Below are 18,804 nucleotides of genomic sequence, written 5' to 3' on the forward strand. Positions count from 1 at the left end.
GTAGAAGGGTGGCGGGCACCTCCGCTCATCAGGGCAGACTCTGGGAGTGGGGCTCCTCTCTGACCTGAGCCAGGGGCTCTTGGCACCCTTCCCCTTTCTCCATCTTTAGCTCCAGACATGCCCAGGCCTGACCACCAACAAAGCACGACTGGCCTATCGGTCCCTCTGGAGGAACAGTTGGTCAGTTTGGAGGACGAGCACGGGCAGCCCCCACCATCCCCCCATCCACACTGAGCCTCAGCCAAAGTGAAGACCGCTCGCCAATGCCGACGGATGGGCGATGGACTCATGGGACGGGGTGGGGCATCTGTGTGGGGTCGCAGACAGTGCAGAAACATGTTTCACTTAATCAGGAATATTTGGGACGAAGGTCCTAGTTTTTGTCTTGTTTTTCTCTTCAATGGGGGTGGGGTGGGGAATAAATTACATTTAATTGAAAAATAATATGGAAATTTGAAATTTTTACACCAAGTTTCATTTTTTCATGTGTGGTATTCCTAAGAGCCACAATCAACCTTGGGGCAATGCAGTGGAAAGCATGTGTGATTCAGAATCAGGGAACCTGGGTTCGAATCCCTGATGGTCCAAGTACTCTGGGCCTCAGTCAAGGTTGCAGAAGGAGAGGCCGACCCCTCCGTGGTCAAAACCTACTATCGAGTTTCCCCATTTCGGTCCATCAGGGTAAATTCCATGACAGGGCCCCGTCCACTGGCAGGGGCAGTCTATCCCATTTGCTGGGTCCTAGGGGGTCTCACCCAGCAGCCTTCTCAGAATCCCCCCACCATCACCTCCAGATTGGGGCCCGAGGGCAAGCTCCCCAAGGCGAACTGTCTGCTAAGCACCACCAAGGCCAACTGACTTAGTCCATCAATGCCGGTCTAGGAGGCACTCCTCCAAGAAGGCACCTCCACAGGAACCTGTGGAAATCATGCAAGAAGAGGAAACCTTCCATCCAGCCAATGACCAACCTGGCTGGTGTGGGGGACGCCAGGCTGGGCAAACCCCCACCATTGCCCAGACCAATGGCACTCGGACCCTGAATCTTGGAGCCTTGGTAGGAAGAGATTTAACATCAATCTCTCTCCTCCCCTCTCCTTTCCTCTCCCTCTGTCCTTCTCTCTCTCTCTCTCTCTCTCTCTCTGTCCTTCTGTCTGTCTCTGTTTCTGCCTGTGGCTCCCTCTGTCCCTCTTCACTCTCTGTCCTCCCTTTCTCTGTCTCTGTGTCTCTGTCTTTCTGTCTGTCTGTCTCTGACTCTGGGTCTCTGGCTCTGGCTCCTCTGTCCTTCTGCCTCTGTGTCTCTGTCTGTCTCTGTGTCTGCCACTGTCTGTCTCTGGCTCCCTCTTCCTTCTCTCCCCATCTCTGTGTCTCTCCCTCCCTCCATCTCTCCCTCTCTCCAGCTCCTCTTCTTCCACCTTAAGAACAACCCCAGCTGAGGAACCCAAGGCTCAACACATCTAGTCCCAAGGCAAGAGGCGCCAGGAGCAGGCGGGCCACGCGGGCCACTCGGGCCATGGTCAGCGCTCTGTCCACTGCCCCACATCGCCCCCCAGCCAGCACTGGGACCCTGAAGACAACAATGGAAGAACAGAGCGCAGTTGGGGCTGAGGCCAGACGGGGCAGTGCCCAGAGCACCGTGGGGGCTCCAGAGAGAGGAGGGGGCACAGGAGCCCAACCACGCACCACAAAATGCTCTGGAAAGAGTCTTCAGGGCCCAAAGGGGCCTCTGCTCTATGAGGGTGCCCAGCAAATCCAAGAACTCCTATCCCGCAACAGGAGATATGGAAGGCTGAGTCGGGTCTTCAAGAGAGGAATCCTGGGATGTGGGCAGAGATGTGAGAGACGGACTAGACCAGGGGCCAGGGACTGTGGGGTAGAGTCAGGACCACCTCTGGAGTTCAAATCCTGCTCAGTCACAGCATGCTGGCCCCCACCTCCAGGGGCTTGTCTCTGCTCCTCAACTGGGCAGAGGGGGTGGCAGGAAGAGGATCAGTGCCCCACAGAGAGCATCAGGGGTGTCTTTGGAGGTTATAGGGAGTGGGCACAACAGGGTCAGAACTGCCCTTAGAGAAGATCCCTCTGTCAGTCAGATAAAGAATCCCTGGAGCAGACAGAGACCCCTGAGGAGACCCCACCCACCCACCGACGCACCCAGAGCTGAGGGCAGGAGAGGGCCCGGCCAACCGGATGCTGCCCGAGGAAAGTCGCAGCTTATTGGTGACTCTATGGGCAATGTGTTGGCAATGTCCTGGTCAGTCAGAGGCAACTCCCTGGATCCCCAGGGGTTCAAGTGGCACCTCAAATTCTGGAGAGGAGCCCCCCTCCCCAGCAGAGGGAGCAACTGAAGACAAACCCTGGCTGTACAGGAGCCGGCCTCAGACAGCTCGGAAACTAAGCTGACTAGCTGAGACGGTGGTCACTAGAGGGAGCATTCGGCTCGCTGGTCAGGGAGGAAGGGCGGCAAAACAGAGTACTGCGGCAGGTAGCAGAGAGAGAGTGTGTGTGTGTGTGTGTGTGTGTGTGTGTGTGTGTGTGTCTCTATGTGTATGTGTGTCTCTGTGTGTCTGTATGTCTGTGTGTGTCTATATGTCTGTGTGTCTCTGTGTGTCTGTATCTTTGTGCGTGTGTGTCTGTGTGTGTCTCTGTGGGCCTGTCGTCTGTGTGTGTCTGTGTCTGTGTGTGTCTGTTGTCTGTGTGTGTCTGTGTTTGGGTCTGTGTATCTATGTGTCTGTGTGTTTGTGTGTCTCTGTGCATGTCTGTGTCTCTGTGCATGTGTGTGTCTGTGAGTGTCTCTGTGCGTGTCTGTGTGTGTGTGTGAGAGAGAGAGAGAGAGAGAGAGAGAGAGAGAGAGAGAGAGAGAGAGAGAGAGAGAGAGAACGAGAACCTGGGAAGAGCAGCCCTCAGCCAAATGGACTGGAGGCTGCAGGTGGTCAGAGACAATGGCTGCTACACACGTCCCCCATGCTAGGCCTGGCCACACACACACACACACAGACACACGTGCGCGCACGCACACACACACACACACACACACACACACACACACACACACAAACACAGGCTGTGAATAGGTGCCCAGGGCGCTCATTCCCTGTGATTTTTCTCTCTGGAGCAGATGGGACAAATGGTCAGGGAGGGGGGTCCCAGGCACAATCCTGCTGGGGCTTTAAGGACCCTGGGCTCGTCCCAGAAATAAAGGCCCATCTCTTTACAAAGGGTCCTGGAGAAAGGCCGACCATTATCACAACTAATATTGAAAGACCCACACCATTCTGCCAACAAGGGCGTAGTGCAGCAAGTGAGGAAAAATCGAGCGGCGGCCACATCGCAGGTGTGGGGTCGGACCCTGGGAACACAAAGCCCAAGCGGGCACAGCCTCCCTCAGGGGGAGGCCTGCAGATGGAGAGGGAGACAAAGGATCCTGCAGGCCCCCTGACGTGCACGTCAGCTCCCGGGGTCTGGGACCGAGGGGTGGGGGGCCATCTCTACAAACCATGGGGCTGGGGTACCCAGCCAGGTCGTTGCAGACATCTGGACCTGCTGGTACTTTTCTTACCAAGGCACTTTAACGAATGCTTTGGTTTGGGGGAGAACAAAGAAGCAGCCCTCTCCTTCGTCAGTGTGTGTGCGCCCACGTATGTGCAGGTAGACACATGCATTGATGTGCGTGCTCCATACGAGTGAGCCCTTCTCCCTGCATCTCTACGCTCACAAATCAAACAAACACCAGAAGGTCTCAGGAGAAAAGGCCCCAGAGGCTGAGGGTCCCTGGATCAGATCCCTGGGGGTCCTGGGTGTGACAGGCCGGGCTCAGGCTGGGTCAGCCCCCCCACACCTGTGGGCAAAGACCTCCAGCGATGACTTTGTCACCAGGCAGCTATTAAGCACCTACTATTTGCCAGGAGCTCCCAAACACTGGGATGAAGAGAAAAGCAAAAGCCGCCACCCCAAAAAAAGAAAGCTCCCCTTCTAAGGGAGCAACGGAGGTGCAACAACCATTCATAGGAGCACACACAGCAGCAGAAATGGGAGCGGCTGGGAGGAAGGGGTTGGTACTAAGGGTATGGGGGGATGCCAGCCTGGGAGAGAGGGGGCAGAATGGGGCAGGAGAGTGAGGTGGAAGAAATCTGGAAAGGGGAGACCCAGATCCTTAGGGCTTGAGGAGCCAAGCTGGGGCTTTTGTGTTTGACCCTGGAGGCCCTGGGGAGCCACAGAGGACACTGAATATGGGGAGGGGTCCGGATGTCTGGTGCTGAGGGCCTAGCCCAGTAGGGGCAGGGTCAGAGAAGGGGAGGGGGAACATACCGGAGACTGCAAAAGTAGAGGCAAGAGACTGGCTTTATGGGGTGTGTGCAGGCCATCCGAGGAAGAGCAGAGGGCCAGAGGGGACCCATCTCAAGTTCTGCCTCAGACATGCCAAGTCTGAGAGGCATCAACATGGGTCAGACAGTCAGGTGTACTAGGAGGAAGAGGGACCGGCAGCGGGGAGCTTGGACAGAGGCCGAGGCTGTGTAGGGACCCCCGGCATACAGATTCTAGCTGCTGAGATCACCGGCAGGCCTGGGGGGGGGGGGGCGCAGATTGGACAGAGAGCCAGCCAGGGAGGTCAGGCAGAGGCCAGGAGGGGTTGCAGGCTCCCCAGCAATAACTTCAGGGGCTCCCACAGCCTTTTGGGAAAAGGCAAACTGCTCTGTTCCGTCTTTACAGCCCCTCTCCACACAGCCCTAAGGGCGAGGGACACGGGCCCACCACCCACAAGGCAATCTGGCTGCTCCAGCCTCCAGTCCCCTTTGGAAACAGCATCCTCCCGCCCCTGTTGGAGGGTTCCCCCGCTCTCTCAGGCATTCCAGCTGTGTCCCCCATGAGGATCCAAGCTGCTGGGGGCCGGGGGTTGCCCCTTCTTGGTATCCAGATCCCAGGGGCAGCAGCAGAGGCTCTGGCACCCAGCAGGGGCACAAGAAATGCTACCCCAGAGGAGGTGCTTAAGCAACAACTTGTTGAATGAGGCTGAAAGGTCTACAGGAGATGAGGCCCAAGTCTCCCAAGGTGAACAAGCCCTCCACCGATGCAGAGTCGAGATTCCAACAGAGCCCAGACTCGGGGATCAGCGGGCAAAGCCCTAATCTCTGACTCGGCTTCTCCCTCCGTAAAATGGGAATAGAAAAGCACGGACCTTCCAGAAGGAGGCTCTTCCCTTCCCCTTGCCCCTTCTCCTGACTCAGGTCAGCTCCTCTTACATGGCCCCCTCCCGGTCCCTCGCATCTGGCTCTTTTCCAGTAAATTTAACTTCAGTCTCTCTCTTCCTGTCTCTTGTCTATTTGTCTCTGTCTCTGCTTTTTTCTGTCTCTCTCTCTCTCTCTCTGTCTCTCTCTGTGTGTGTCTCTGTCTCTCTGTCTCTCTCTCTCTCTCTCTCTCTCTGTCTCTCTCTCTCTCTCTCCCCCTCTCTTCCTCCCTCCCTCCCCCCCACAGCCTTTCACTCTCTAGTGCTCCTTTCCCTACCTCCAGACATACTTCAGTCTCCCTCAATCTGAAAATCACATCCCAGAGGAAACTGAGACCCACACCCCATATTCTTCCCACTCCCCAACTCTGACAGATTCCCTCCTCCCCAGGAGCAGCCTCGAGGCCAGTCCCAGAGCTGGGCCCTGGGGCTCTAAAGACAACAAGGGGCCATCCCCATCCCATCTGCCAGTCACAGAAAATGAAGACAAGTTGGCTACTTTGGGAAGGGGGGCTTCTGGGAAGGAGCTTCCTGGGGCCGGGGAAACCAGAGAGCACGGCTGGGCCGGCTGGGCCAGAGGCAGGTGCCAGGCAGGAGCGCGGGGCGGAAATAATCCTACAAAGGTCAGGGCAGCTAGGCCAAGCAAGCTTTGAAGGTCAGTCTGAGATGGCCTGGCCACTGGTTTTGCACAAATAAGACTTCAGTAATGCCACTCATGGCACGCATCTCTGGCACCCCAGTCATCATCCAAGCGTTTCCCCCTATGGTCCTGGAGGGAGTGCTGGAATCAGCCCTGTTTTACAGAGGGGGAAACTAAGGCAAAAAAGACTGAGTGGTCCAGCATCCCATGGCCTGTGTCCAAAGTCAGCCAGAAGTCTCTCTTTAAAGAGCCTGCACCCCATGCTTCCAGTCTTCAGAAGGGGGCTGGGGATGAAGCGAGAAGATGGGGAACTCTAAAACTTCTTTTAATTGGATGTTAAAACTTGTCTTTCCGTGCAATTGGAAAAGATAGAACAAATGCTATTTTAAAAGAACAAAAGGCACGTGCAACAGCTCCAACAGCTACAAACCTCTACCTTGCCACAAAATGTCTTGCAGCAAAGGATCCAAACCATCCTCCCTCGATTCCTGCCGAGGCGTCCCAGGGAGGCTTGGGTGACTCTGGTCGGGCAGCGGCCCCAAAAAAGCAATGAGGGGACATCTCGGGGTCATCTAGGGCGAGAAACGCCCCTGTTTGCATTGGCCCATCCTCCCAGCTGGGGCTCCCAGCTCCTGCTCCTCCCCCCATGCAGAAGCCAACCAGCATCCACTGCCCCTGAACCCCAAGAATCCCAGCCTCAGTTTGGCTTTAAATACTCTGCAGGAGCCCCCAGAGGGAGGAAACTGAAAATCAAGGATCTCTCTGAACAACAGGGATCTTCTTCTCAAAGTTATGGTGGGCAAATGAGATACTACAAGTAAAACCCAAGCATTTCAGGACCCAGTAAATATCAGCTACCATCATTACCATCACCGTCACCACCACCACCATCATCATCACCATCATCACTCTCCCCATTACCATCATCATCATCATCATCATCATCACCATCACCACCACCATAATCATCATCATCATCATCTGAGCCATCAGCCCAGGAAAGACAGACAGAGGGCCTCTAGGTTAGTGGAGAGAAAGGAGAACACCACCAAGTGGATCACTTTCAACCCAAGGTCGGGGCTTAGGGCTCTTGTCAAAACCCAAGCACAAGCTGTCCTGTGGCTTCCGGAAAGCTTCTTAATAGAGAAATGAAGACACGTGGTGTTGTGAGGCACAATGTTCATCTTACCTGAGACAGAGTAGACACAAAGCTTTCTGGAGTGCAGCACGGCCAGGTGGAGCAGCTCCGTCCCTCTGTCAAAGACAAGAGAAGTTTAGCATGGCATGCAGGGCAGGGCCCCATACAGAGCAGGAGCTAGGTCAGGCAGTCAATCAACAAGGCCTCGGTCAGAACACATGGGGCTTGACTCTACAGGCAAGCCTTGCAAGGACAAAGTCAGGCAAAAGCAGTCCTGGCCCCTGATGGGGGGTAGGATTATACCTCCTACCAAAGTGTTTAAACTGAGAAATCAATTTGAGGTAGACTTTTTACCCTTAAACCTATTTATGTCCTACATGTGTGCACGCACACGCACACACACACATGCGTGCACACACACACACACACACACACACACACACAAAATCTCCTCCTTGGCCCTGATGTCCCGGCACATCCCTCCTTGTCTTTGTATCATCTGAGCCTATGTCAGACCCCCCCGCAATAGCCTAGAAGCCCCTTGAAACACAGGGCTCGTCTCGGCCCCCCTCTTATACCAAAGTCACTTAGCAAACGCTGACTGAGCTCAATCATCATACAAGCCCACATGGTGGGTTTCTAGACCCCCATCTCCATTTTTCCCCCCGGATAAACTGAGGGATTCCATTTTGTCCACCATAACTTGATTCCTGCCTTTTCCTCTCATTTCCATTCTCTTACAGAGCATACTTAGGCAGCATTCAGTCTTTATACAAGTCAGATTAGATTTTGGGTGGGGGAGGAACAGGAAAGAGGAGAAGGAACTTGGCCATTACAAGAAACAGTAAATTCAATTCCCCACCAGCTTATCACAGGCCTGAAATCCAAGTAATCACTCCAAACTAAGTGGCTCTCGAAAGGCAATACCCATTTGTCACCTTGTCACCTGGAAAGATAACCCTCCAAGATTGGGGCGATTTGTGCTTCATCTCAGAAACAAAATGGTTCTGGTAAGAGAGAATCTAGAGCTTCATTTTTCCTCCTTTTTAATGGGTTTTCTGGCCTCAAATACAGACATGATAAATGTCCCCAGAGAAATGCACGCTTAACAGAACCCATGTGCTCCAGAGACCAAAGAAAAATTGTCCCTAAAGAAATTACATATTTACCAGGAAAATGATCATTCTGCAAGAGAAGCCACAAAACCCTCCCACCAGGCCTGGCTTGGACCAGCCTTGAAGGGCAAACTCACAGACATGGGGTGGCCTTCCCCCCTTCAGGACAGAAGGGACTCGATTTTAAACTCCCAAGCTAAAGGTGATGACCGCCAGCTGGTGGGTGGTACCTAGTGACTGCGTGAACTCTCTCTCTCTTACTCCCTCCCCCCCCCCCCCAGAGCTCTGGGGGCTTCCTAGGCCATCTCTGCAGGTGGGTCCCAGCTAACTGGGCACCAGCTGCCTTTCAAGTCTGGCTTATTAAACCCATGGAGACATATGATAACTTCCATATGAGGATCCTTAAGCAGGGGGTCCTTGGCAAAGGGCGCCAAGGAAAAGGTTCAGAATCAGGAATGACACTTCACTTTCCAGGCAGAGATACTTTAGAAAAGTGACAGAGTGGGTCTTAAGGGAAGCAAACCTTTAATTACCATAATTAAGATGCTAATCACTGTGATTTTTGCCAACTCTACTTACGAAACAAATTTTCCCACTTCCACTTGGAGGACTGGATCACGTAAATGAGCTTCGAGAAGTAAATCTCCAGCTTGCGCTCCATCTCCAGCTTTGATGGGGTGGGGGGAGAAGATCCGGAGATAGCCGGTGTAACTGCCCACAACGATTTTATCTAGGGAAAGACAAAGAAATATGGAGCAGGCACCATATCCTGGACCATCTTAGAGGGCAAACGCCCTGCATCTGTGGAGATGCTAAGCATGAGCTACAAGCCTTGCTTCCCTTGTCTACAAGACATTAGCAGAAGCAAATACAAGGAAATGACATTCTTGGCCATATGTTTTGTTAAATCACTCGGTCTGACTCTTTATGATCCCACTTGGCATTTTCTTGGCAGAGATACTAGAGTGGTTGGTCATTTCCTTCTCTGGTTCAATTTACAGATGAGAAACTGAGGCAATCTGGATGAAGTTACTTGCCGAGGTACTAAGTGTCTGAGGCTGGATTTGAACTCAGGTCTTCCTGACTCCACTGTATCAGCTAACAGCCCATTTGGGGACTTTACAATCAAACTAAAGAAAGCAATGGGTGATTTGGACTGGAGGAAGGGACCTCAACCCTCTCCTTTTACACATGGGAAACGTGAGGTCCAAAGCAGGGAAAGGACTCCTCCAGAGACAGCAAGGAGCAAAGCCAGGCCTTGAATCCAGGTCCTTTGTTTCCAAAAACTGAGTCTCAGCAGCCATGTGACTAAGGCCAAGTCACCTTCCATCTCTGCTCCTCGGCTCCCTTGACCGCAAATCAGGGGACTGGGCTAGGGGAAGCCCAGACATTAACTGACAGGCCTGGGGCTGCAAACATGCAGGGCAGAATGAGCTTTAGCCAATGGCCAGGGACCTGGCCGCCGAGCTGGGCAGCCTTCCCTGCTAGACTTACCCTCTCCACTGCAGCTGTTGTCCACATCAGCCACACACAAGCACCCTTGGTCAAACTCTTCTTTCTCTCCCAGGACGGTAGACCACCAGTCTCGAGCTTTAAATAAGGACATTTTCCTTTACCCTAAAAAGAAAGGGTTGACTTCAAGGTAAAAATCTACACTTCACGGTCCTAAATCTCTTTAGAGGAATCAATAAGGCCTAGGGGCCCAATTAACTCAGAATCTTCTGTTTTAGGAATAACTTGGAAGCCTGCAGCCAAAAATGGTGGAAGTCTTCAGAAAACTTCAGATTTGGAGCACCAGACCCTTCCTCAGAGGCAATCGAGTCTCACCCAGACAGGAGAGAAATCTCCCCCCTAACAAAGCTGCTCCAAGCTCACCCAGCTTCAGCTTGCGGGCCTACAAGGAAGAACAGCCCACCTCACCTGGGCAGCTCTACCCGTCAGGAGATGCTTCCCCCCTTTGCTCCTGGTTCAGACCCCCACCCAGGCCTCCCTTCTCCAGGTCACATTTCAGAGGCTCCTTCAATCTGACCCATCAAGTCATGAACTCAAAGACTCTGAAGACCAGGGGAAGCAAAGCCCCCCAGGAATCATTAGGGAGATGCTTCCAATGTGCCATGGGCCTTGGGATCCTGAAGGAGTTCATTTATCTCACCAAAGACGGGGAAGGAACTTGACTCAGCCCCCGTCACAAACTGCTTTTGCCCTTGCAGACAAATCCACGTCAGAAATCATGGGCAAACTGAACACTGCATGGCCACCCCTGCCCCAAAACAGGGCTCCCTAGGCACAAAGGGAAACCTCACAAAGTGGAGGTAATCCAGTTAAGTCTCAAAATGCAGTTCACAGGGTATTTGGCCTTACCAGATCTCAAAGGATCTGCAGCTGGCAGGAGGCCCCAACCTCAAGAACTGCCTCAGGCCCTGGCTAGAGGCCTTTTCCACAGAATTTCATTGCTAAGATGAAGACAGCCCACTAGCTCTGCAGCTTCCGGTCTTCCAGGGTGCCCCAGCCCAAGGCTGCTCCCACAAGAGAAATCACCTCCCTGGCTTTCATTTTCACAGTCGTCACTTCCCAGTAACTGCCCCCCACTTTTGAAGCAGGCAGCGGCCCTGCCTGCACAGATACCCCTCTGCTGTGCTCTTTGACAAGTCAGGAAACCGAGTCTGGCAGGGGCTGGGCGCACCAGCTGGAATCAAGTCCAAATCCCAGAAAACCCCTCTTCTTGGTGCTTTCCTAGTCTGGCTTCCACCCTCCTCGCTATCCTTCCCTGGCTCTATGGGGATGTCCACCTGGAGATCTGGCCCCTTCTGCCCATGCACTTTCTGCTTTCCTTCAAAAGTCAGGCTCCGAGAGTCCCTCCTGTGGGCCTCCTTCCCTGCTGCCAGCCCCTCTGCCCCCCAAATCATCTTGACTATAACAAGGCCCTGGGGAGTGACCTCTCCAGCGGCAGTGGAGGGTTGGACACTGGACAGAAGAATTTGGCGGGATTCCTTCCTTCCTTCCTTAGCACTGGATGAGGTGGCCCCTCAGGCAAGCTGAGGATTCTCTGGCCAGGGCTTCTGGTGGCAAGGCCTGGGCCTGGCCCGAAAGACACCAAGAGCAGGCCCAAACACTCTCTGACCCCAATAAGCACACACTGGACCCACATGAACCAGACAAAGGTCCAGGTCTGTGGCAGCACCGTAGGAGTCCCAGGAGTCTAAGAGAGACAGAGAGGAGCATGTTGGGAAAGGCAGAGATGAGAGGGCAGCCTGGGGAGGAGGGGGCATTTCCATCTCACAGGCACCAGGGAGGCAATTAGAACAGAGCCAGCTCAGCGGGCCCAGGGCCGGAGGAAAATCATTTTCACAGCCAGGCAGCCGATCAATTGGTGAGAAGAGAAATTGGCTGCAGAGAGACCAATTAGGAGGAGTGGAGAGCAGCAGGCTGCCAAGGGGGGGTGGGGTACAGGCCCAGACTGGCCAGCCTAGCCTGGCTACCTCCTCTCTCAGCTGTCATTAGTGTGGGGTCCCTCTCCTTGGGGTCTGTGGAACCCTGCCCTCTCCTGGCTCTCCCCACCCCCCACCCCACCCTGCCCTGCTCAGCTCCAGAACTCACACTCAGTAGTGTGGCTTGTTCCCAAGGGTTTAATTATCCTTTCCGTGCCCAGGATTGACTCCACGCACATGACAAAGGGGCAGCCCATGGGCCTCTAATGTTTGTCCTTCATTCTCAAAGAAGACCACAACATCAGGAGGTGATGCCATGACAAACATGTAAATTGGATTTAAGTGGGGGGGGGGGGCGCTATACTAAGTCCCCAGGCTCCTCACTTTCTCTTCCAGAGTCATCTGGGTCCAGTGGCCAGATATGGATCAAGACAACTGGAGATGGCCCTGGATGCGAGGCAGTCAGGGTGAAGTGACTTACCCAAGGTCATACAGCTGGTTAGTGTCTGAGTTAGTGTCTGGATTTGAACTCCTGTCTCTCTGATTCAAAGACCAGTGCTCTATCCACTGCACCACCTAGCTGCCCTATGGGCCTCTTGGTCATACTCAAAAATGCCCAAAATGGAATTCTTTCTCATTTCCCCAAAGTCCCCCATTTGCAAAGTCCCTACTTCTGCAAGATCCCCCTGGCTGACAATGTCAGAGAGACTCTCCCCTGGTCCCTGCTCTTCCCCAAGAGAGACACTCAAGGGCTCCCTGCTGTTGCAGCCCCCTAGCTCAAGTCTCGCCACTCTCTCCTGATCTGCTGAAACAAGCATCCCCTTGGTCTCAGGCCTCATGCTTCACTTTTCAACTCATCCTCTAACAAGAACCAAAGTCACCTGCCCCAAGAGCAGAGCTGGCCAGGCCACCTCCCCAACAATAACCAACAATGATCCCCCTGCCCCAGAGGCCAAAGGGAAGCTCTTCTATCTGGCTTCTGCAGCCAAACTGCCCTACCAACCTTCCTCTTCTCCCTCATCCCCCTCCCACCCTCATGGGGCTGCTGGTCAGCCCCATGGGCCTCTGCTCTCCTCATACTTCTATCTCCTACCCCAGGGCCTTTGCCTCCCTCATGTCTGGGGCTCACTGCAGGCCCCTCCTAGAGCCACTTCAGTCAGGTGAGGAAGAGAAGCTGGAGGATAAGATGTGGAGAGGTGGGTGAGAAGAGAGGAAGGAGGAGGTTGTGGAGTTGGGTCAAATAAATGAACCAAGGAAACTGGGGAGACCACAAGCTGAGGACCAGAAAGAGGAGAAGAGCTGTGCTCAATAAGGCAGGGTTGGGGAAGAGCAAAACTGGCAGAAAAACAAAAACAGGGAACCTTCCCACTAAATCTCTTAGTCCAGGTCCATTCAGAGAACTTGATTTCTGCCAGGTTCTGCGTTCGCGAGATTTGCTGACCTGTCCAAGATGAGGAATGGATGAAAATAGGTTTGTTCCCCCTTCCTGACCCACAACCTTCCTCCCCAAATCCTGGAATTAGGCAAATAGGTCCTTTTGGCATAACTCAGCTGAGTCAACAGTGACCCCAACTGGAATATGCACAAGAGAAATCACAAGGAGAGGATGGAGGTTTTTCTCTTTCCCAAAGGTTGGATTCTTTTCCCTCATAAAGTCAGAAAGGAGAAACTGTTTAATCAGCAAATATTGACATGACACAGGTAGAGAGAAGCAGGACAGAACAGAGAGAGAGGAGATGCTTTGACTGCACCTTCATTATCTGGCTAATCAAGCCCTCATGAAGCACCCAGGGAATTCAAAACTTGGCCCCAACCCACTGAAACATGGGATTTCCCACTATTCTCCTTCACTTCTACTGTTCTCTAAGCAGACTGAACTTCTTCCTAAAATACAGTCCTATGGCTTCCTGCTTCTTTGCATTTTCCATGCTGTTCCTTTCCATGGGCCTGTCCTCCCCTGATGCCTTCCAGAGTCTAGCTCAAGAGCCAGACCTTCAAAGGCCTTACTAGCACCTAAGAGGTAGTAGATGACAGGTCCACCTGGATGACAAATACTACGGAATCCAAGAAGCAAAGGGGAGATGCACAGAGGAGTTCCAGGAACATGCCCCGGGACACTATGGGGAAGGAATGGCCAGATGGAAATCCACTAGTAGGGGACCTGGGGCTGGAGCAGGCTGCAAGCTCAATGGGACAATTGGATTCTAAGGCAGCCCCAACGCCACCAGAGGCTTTGAGAGGGATCCAGTTAGTGAAAGGAGAAAGCATACTGGCAAGTGAGAAAGCATGACATTGGCTAAGGGGATAAGCCGGGATCAACAGGGAACCCATACAAACCTATCCAGCTCAGAGGCGCTCCACAAAAGACAAGTAGTTGAGCCAATGAGTCAGAAAACCATTAACAACCATATGGAAGATCCCTCAAAAAAGAGAAATCTACATCAAAGCAACTCTAACACAGTCAGCAAACAGGCAAAAATGACAAAAGATGGGACTAGACTGCAGGAAGAGAGAAACATTCATTTGGTGGTGAAGCTGTGAACCAATCCAATCATTTATCAAAAAAAGAAAAAAGTAAACAAATTGTCCAAATATCCACACCCTTTTTTATTCAGAGACCCCACTGCTCAAGGAGAAAGGTCACAGTTTGCCAGAATATTCACAGAATGTAGATTTAAAAAAAAAATGGAAAAAAGTGGATCCTCCCCAATAAGGAATGATAAGACAAACCAAGGTAAAATGAAGGTAATGGAATGTTACCATCCTGTAGGAAATGAAGAAAACAAAGCTTTGGGAGAAGCATAGGAAGCTTCTAATAAACTGATACCAACAAGAAAGTAACAGTCATGAAGATGACAACTGATGATCCAACAGCCAAGCTCAGAACTAGAGAAAAGTTAAGATGGCACATGCCCTCCCTCCTCTCTGTGAAGAGGCACCCTGCTTCTCCTGTCCCAGACCAGTGATGGGATGGCTGGCTTTTCTTCTTCAGTTTGTTCCAAGGGGTGCTGGTGGTGGGATTCCCATAGACACCAGGAGTCATTTTTAAGTAGGCCCTGCTGAATTGTATCCTGGTCAGGTCAACCCTGGGGGACCAGAGTTGCGTTGTGGCCCCCAATTTTTTAGGAAGAGCACTGATACACTGCAAAGTGTGCTGAGGAGGGCAGTCAGAATAGAAAAGGGTCCTGAGATCATAGCTCAAGAGCATCCATTCAAGGAAGTGGGACTGACTGTCCTCATCAAGTATCTGTAAGACCTTCAATGTCTGTCATGTGGAAGGAACAAGCAGGTGCACAACATCTGGAGCGCAAAGTTGGTGGCAAGAGGAAGAGACTGCTGCCCGAGCAGATTTCAAATGTCTCAAGGAAAACCATCCCAACAACTGCCCCAAAGCACCCTGGGCTGCCTGTCGGGAAGGGGGCACAAGGGACTTCTCTCTGGAATGAACAAAGCAGTGTTTGAAGTTCCTTCTAACTCCAATATTCTGCCAATAAAACCATCTCAGAAAAGGGAAGCCCCACTCTCCTAAGTCTAACAGGAAGAAATAGAGGGAGAGGGACCCTTCACATTGATCTTCTCTAGAAAAGCAAAAAAGCCCCAATCTTGGATTGGGTGCATTGGGTGCATGGAAGACAGTAACTCCAGCCCCAACAAATCACTTTCTAAAAATGGCCAGACAATAAACTGGCAGCTTCAAAGACAAAAGAGACCTTCAGTCTTTGCAAGCCTTCCTGTGAGACACCTAATCAATCTTGCTATTTGGGAATATCATGGGTGGGTGGTAATATGCAAAATCAATCTTGATATTGTGAATGTCAAAGCTTTCCTTCAAAAGGCTGGATCATCCTTCAGGATGATACCAAGAAGGTCATCCTTCAGCCAAAACAGAGCATAAACACATTGCACACAGCACACTTTACCCAATGATTGCATAATCAAATCATTTTCGATTAATATACACATTTACCAAGGGCTTACTACCTATAAGGAATTCTGTTCAGAGCAGAATATCTAAAAATGAAAACCAAGTGGGTCTTCCCTTCAAGGCACTTTCATTCTAGTAGAGGGAGGAGGAATAAAGGATGTCCACAGCTTACAAAGAGAAAACCTATTCCAAACTTACCCAAGGAAGCAAATACAAAGTCACCTGAAGAAGGGAGATGGGAGGATTGATGGAGCAGGAGGCACCAAAGCTGGGCTTCCAGGGAAAACAAGAATTTATGAAGCAGAAGGAAGAAGACAGTTTATTCCAGCTAAGAGTGAGACAGGGGAGGGTCTAAATGATAGACTGAGAGATTTGTGGATATTATTCTCAAGTCAATAGGGAGCTATTGAAGATTCTGAGCAAGGGAAGGGCAAATGCTCAGATTAGAGTTTAAGATCCATTTGGCAGCTGTGTAAAGGACACAGGAAGCAGGGAGACTAGAGCCAGGGAGGCCAATGAGCAGGCTGGGTGGAGAAGTCTAGGCAAGGATTGATAAGGATATGGATGAAGGTAGTGCCTGCAGGAGGGGAGGGAAGGGAAGGGAGATAATGCAAAAAAGGTTGGGAAAACAAAACAAAATTTGATTCCTGAAGGGAATGAGGAAAAGAGACTAGCTGAAGATAGCTCCCAGGCTGCAGACCTCAGGGACATCAAGAAGAAAGAGGAAACTTTTGAGTGGTTTGAGAGGTTTGGGAAGAAAGTGAAATTTCCCCTTTGGACACATTGAGTTTCAGTTACCTATGGGATATTCAAGTAGCAAAAAGTACCAGGTAGTTAATGATACAAGAATAAAGTGAAGGGGAACTAATAGGTCTGGATTCATAGATCTGGGAGTCATCTACTCAGAGAAGATAACTAAACCCATGAACTCACCAAAGGAGGGGCAACTGTGAGAGTTGGGGGGGTAGGGAGAGAAAGGAGAGGAGAAGGGAAAGGAAAATGATGATCCAGCAAAGAAATCATGGGGAATAATAAGGCAGGGAGAGCTGATAAAGCAGTGTGACAAGAGCCATGGCAAGAGAGGGAAGCAGACAGCATCTCAAAAGACAGAGAAGCCAAGGAGGCGGAGGCAGCCTGGTCAGGCAACAAATCAGCTCCTGCCAAAACTGAAAAATCAGAGTGCACCAAATAATGATCCAGAAATCCAATATGTAACAAGAGCGCGCGACTTTCTCCTAGTCCCAAACTGCAAAAGCCAAAGGCAAGAAACCCTCAGGAGAGGGTAGATGGGGCCACCAGTCTGTTTTTTTGGTTAATATTTTGTTTTTGTTCTGTTATTTCTCACCTCATGGAGTCAATGAGGTTACTCATTTTGTTTCCAATTCTTTCCTTTTGAGCTTTTATTTCATTTTGATTTCTTACTTTATTTCTTCTTAGGTATTTGTGTCTTCCATTCTTCTTAGGTCTCTTGTGAAAAGTCTGTTTTTTCTTAGAGCCTCTGTTTTGGTATTATTTTTCCCTCCTATGTTGACTTTGGATAATTCATTATTATGATTATTATTATTATTATTATTATTATTTATTCATGAAAAAGGAGGTTCTAGCCTGGCAGCAGTTGAGATGAGGTCTCATCTGGCAGCAAAGCCACATTTAGACGTGAATGTGGTGGGCCCAATCTAAAGACAAATTTGCATGATTTCTGAGCACACCTTCTCCCAAGTCCAAAGTGGTATAAAAGAATAGATACTTTTAGGGTATTGGGGGAAAATGTTTGTACATATTTTTTGTAATAGTTTCTAAGTAAACATCCCTTTGCAAAAGAGAGAAGATGTCAATGTGTTAAATGGAATTGGAGCACAAGTCACTGGTGGTCACAGTAGGGGAACACATCAGAAACTGGGGCAATAGATGATAGTGTTAGAAAAAGTACCCAAAGATACTGTGAGAACCCTAAGAGGAAATGTAGCTAATCTCACCTGGGACAGTGAGGCTTGCTACCTTTCACTATGAATATTTGTGGAAAAGATTTTGGTTTTGTTTTTTCCCCTCCCCAATGGATGGGGTCAGGATAAGAGGTAAGGCAAGAAGAAGAGAAGATTATTTTTGTTCACTGAAAAATTTAATTGGGGCTCCTGCCTCTGCTTGGTCTTGCCTTGGCTTTTGAAGGGCTTTCCATGTCATTTCAGAACTGAACGTTGTGTACCTCAGAGTCCTGGAATACTTTGTGCTGAGTGATTGTGTGTCCTCACTGGCCCTGCTGCTCTCACTGGTCCCCAAGCTCCCTCCTTTGAGTTTCCAGTCACCTTAATTTTCCCACTTGCTGGGAAGCCCTTGTTCCTGCTGAAGACTCCATGTGTCTCTGGTGGCTTGTTTGCCTGAGCAGAGCAAGAGTCAGGAAGAAGAAGATGGAAAAAGAGGATGGAAGAGAAGGGACTGGAAGAAACACCCAAATAGAAATTTCAGAGAATCCCAGAAAGTAGGAACTGATGCAGAATATTGTGAAGACAAACAGTTCTGAATGACCTAAAAACTCTGATCAATGCAATGACAGATGAGAGGCCCACTGATGAGGTATAATGCTCATCTCCTATGAGATCAGTGCATTTTTTGTACTTGGTCAATGAAGGAATTTATATGCTAAGTACGCAAACTTGTTCCAAGATATTTTTTTCAATTATGGGGAGGTGGGAGAAAGAAAAAATGAGAACTTACTCAAAGAAATAATGGAAAAAGTTAAAAAAAAAAGTATAAATTAAAATAAATTAAAAGCCAGCAGTATGAAATAGACTGATGATTCCATATGCAATACCCTTTTGGAGTCCTCCTGTGTATGAGGAAACACCTTTTGTAATGCTTCAAAATATGATCACAAGTCACTTAGCCTCTGGTGGCCATAATCTACCAAAGAAGGAAATGGCAAACCACTCCAGTACCTTTACCAAGAAAAACTCAAGGATAGTACCAGTGTGCTAAGGCCCAAGGGATCAGAGTTGGACCCAACTGAACAACAAACTTTTATTTTTATTTCTTTTATTAAACATTTCCCAATTGTATTTTCATCTGGTCTGGACACAAGCTTGACACCTCTGCCCCAGAATATCTCAGTATATCTAGAAAACCAAGAGAAAATATTCCTCTAATCCAATGAGCATCCCGATTGTAAATTCTCATGTTCTCCTAAACTTTCCTAAAGCAGAACGGGGCTGTATTTCAGGCTGACTGAAGAAGGCTTCAGACCAGACAGACTGGATCAAAACAGTATTTAGACTTCAAGGGAAATCCTAGCTAATCTTCCTAGGCCAGCTTTAACCTTGAGACGGAGGGCAAGCAAAGCTACTAA

The 18,804-nt window shown here is 50.4% G+C and overlaps 1 protein-coding gene across 4 annotated transcripts in view; it reads right to left on the bottom strand.

The window, feature by feature from the left end:
- Positions 1 to 18,804, bottom strand: part of BBS9 (Bardet-Biedl syndrome 9) — a 406,580-nt gene that overhangs the window by 381,947 nt on the left and 5,829 nt on the right. For all 4 annotated transcript variants that reach the window (XR_012471048.1, XM_074198926.1, XM_074198924.1 and 1 more), the window contains exons 2-4: positions 9,606 to 9,728; positions 8,691 to 8,841; positions 7,048 to 7,112 (exon numbers count right to left, since the gene is read on the bottom strand). Coding sequence is in view for 3 of the 4 variants with exons in the window: in XM_074198926.1 (XP_074055027.1) it covers positions 7,048 to 7,112; positions 8,691 to 8,841; positions 9,606 to 9,717 (328 nt within the window). In the remaining variant the exon portion in view is untranslated. The remainder of the gene's footprint in view (positions 1 to 7,047; positions 7,113 to 8,690; positions 8,842 to 9,605; positions 9,729 to 18,804) is intronic.

This window comes from Macrotis lagotis, chromosome 8 (assembly GCF_037893015.1).
Source record: "Macrotis lagotis isolate mMagLag1 chromosome 8, bilby.v1.9.chrom.fasta, whole genome shotgun sequence".
NCBI lineage: Eukaryota > Metazoa > Chordata > Mammalia > Peramelemorphia > Peramelidae > Macrotis > Macrotis lagotis.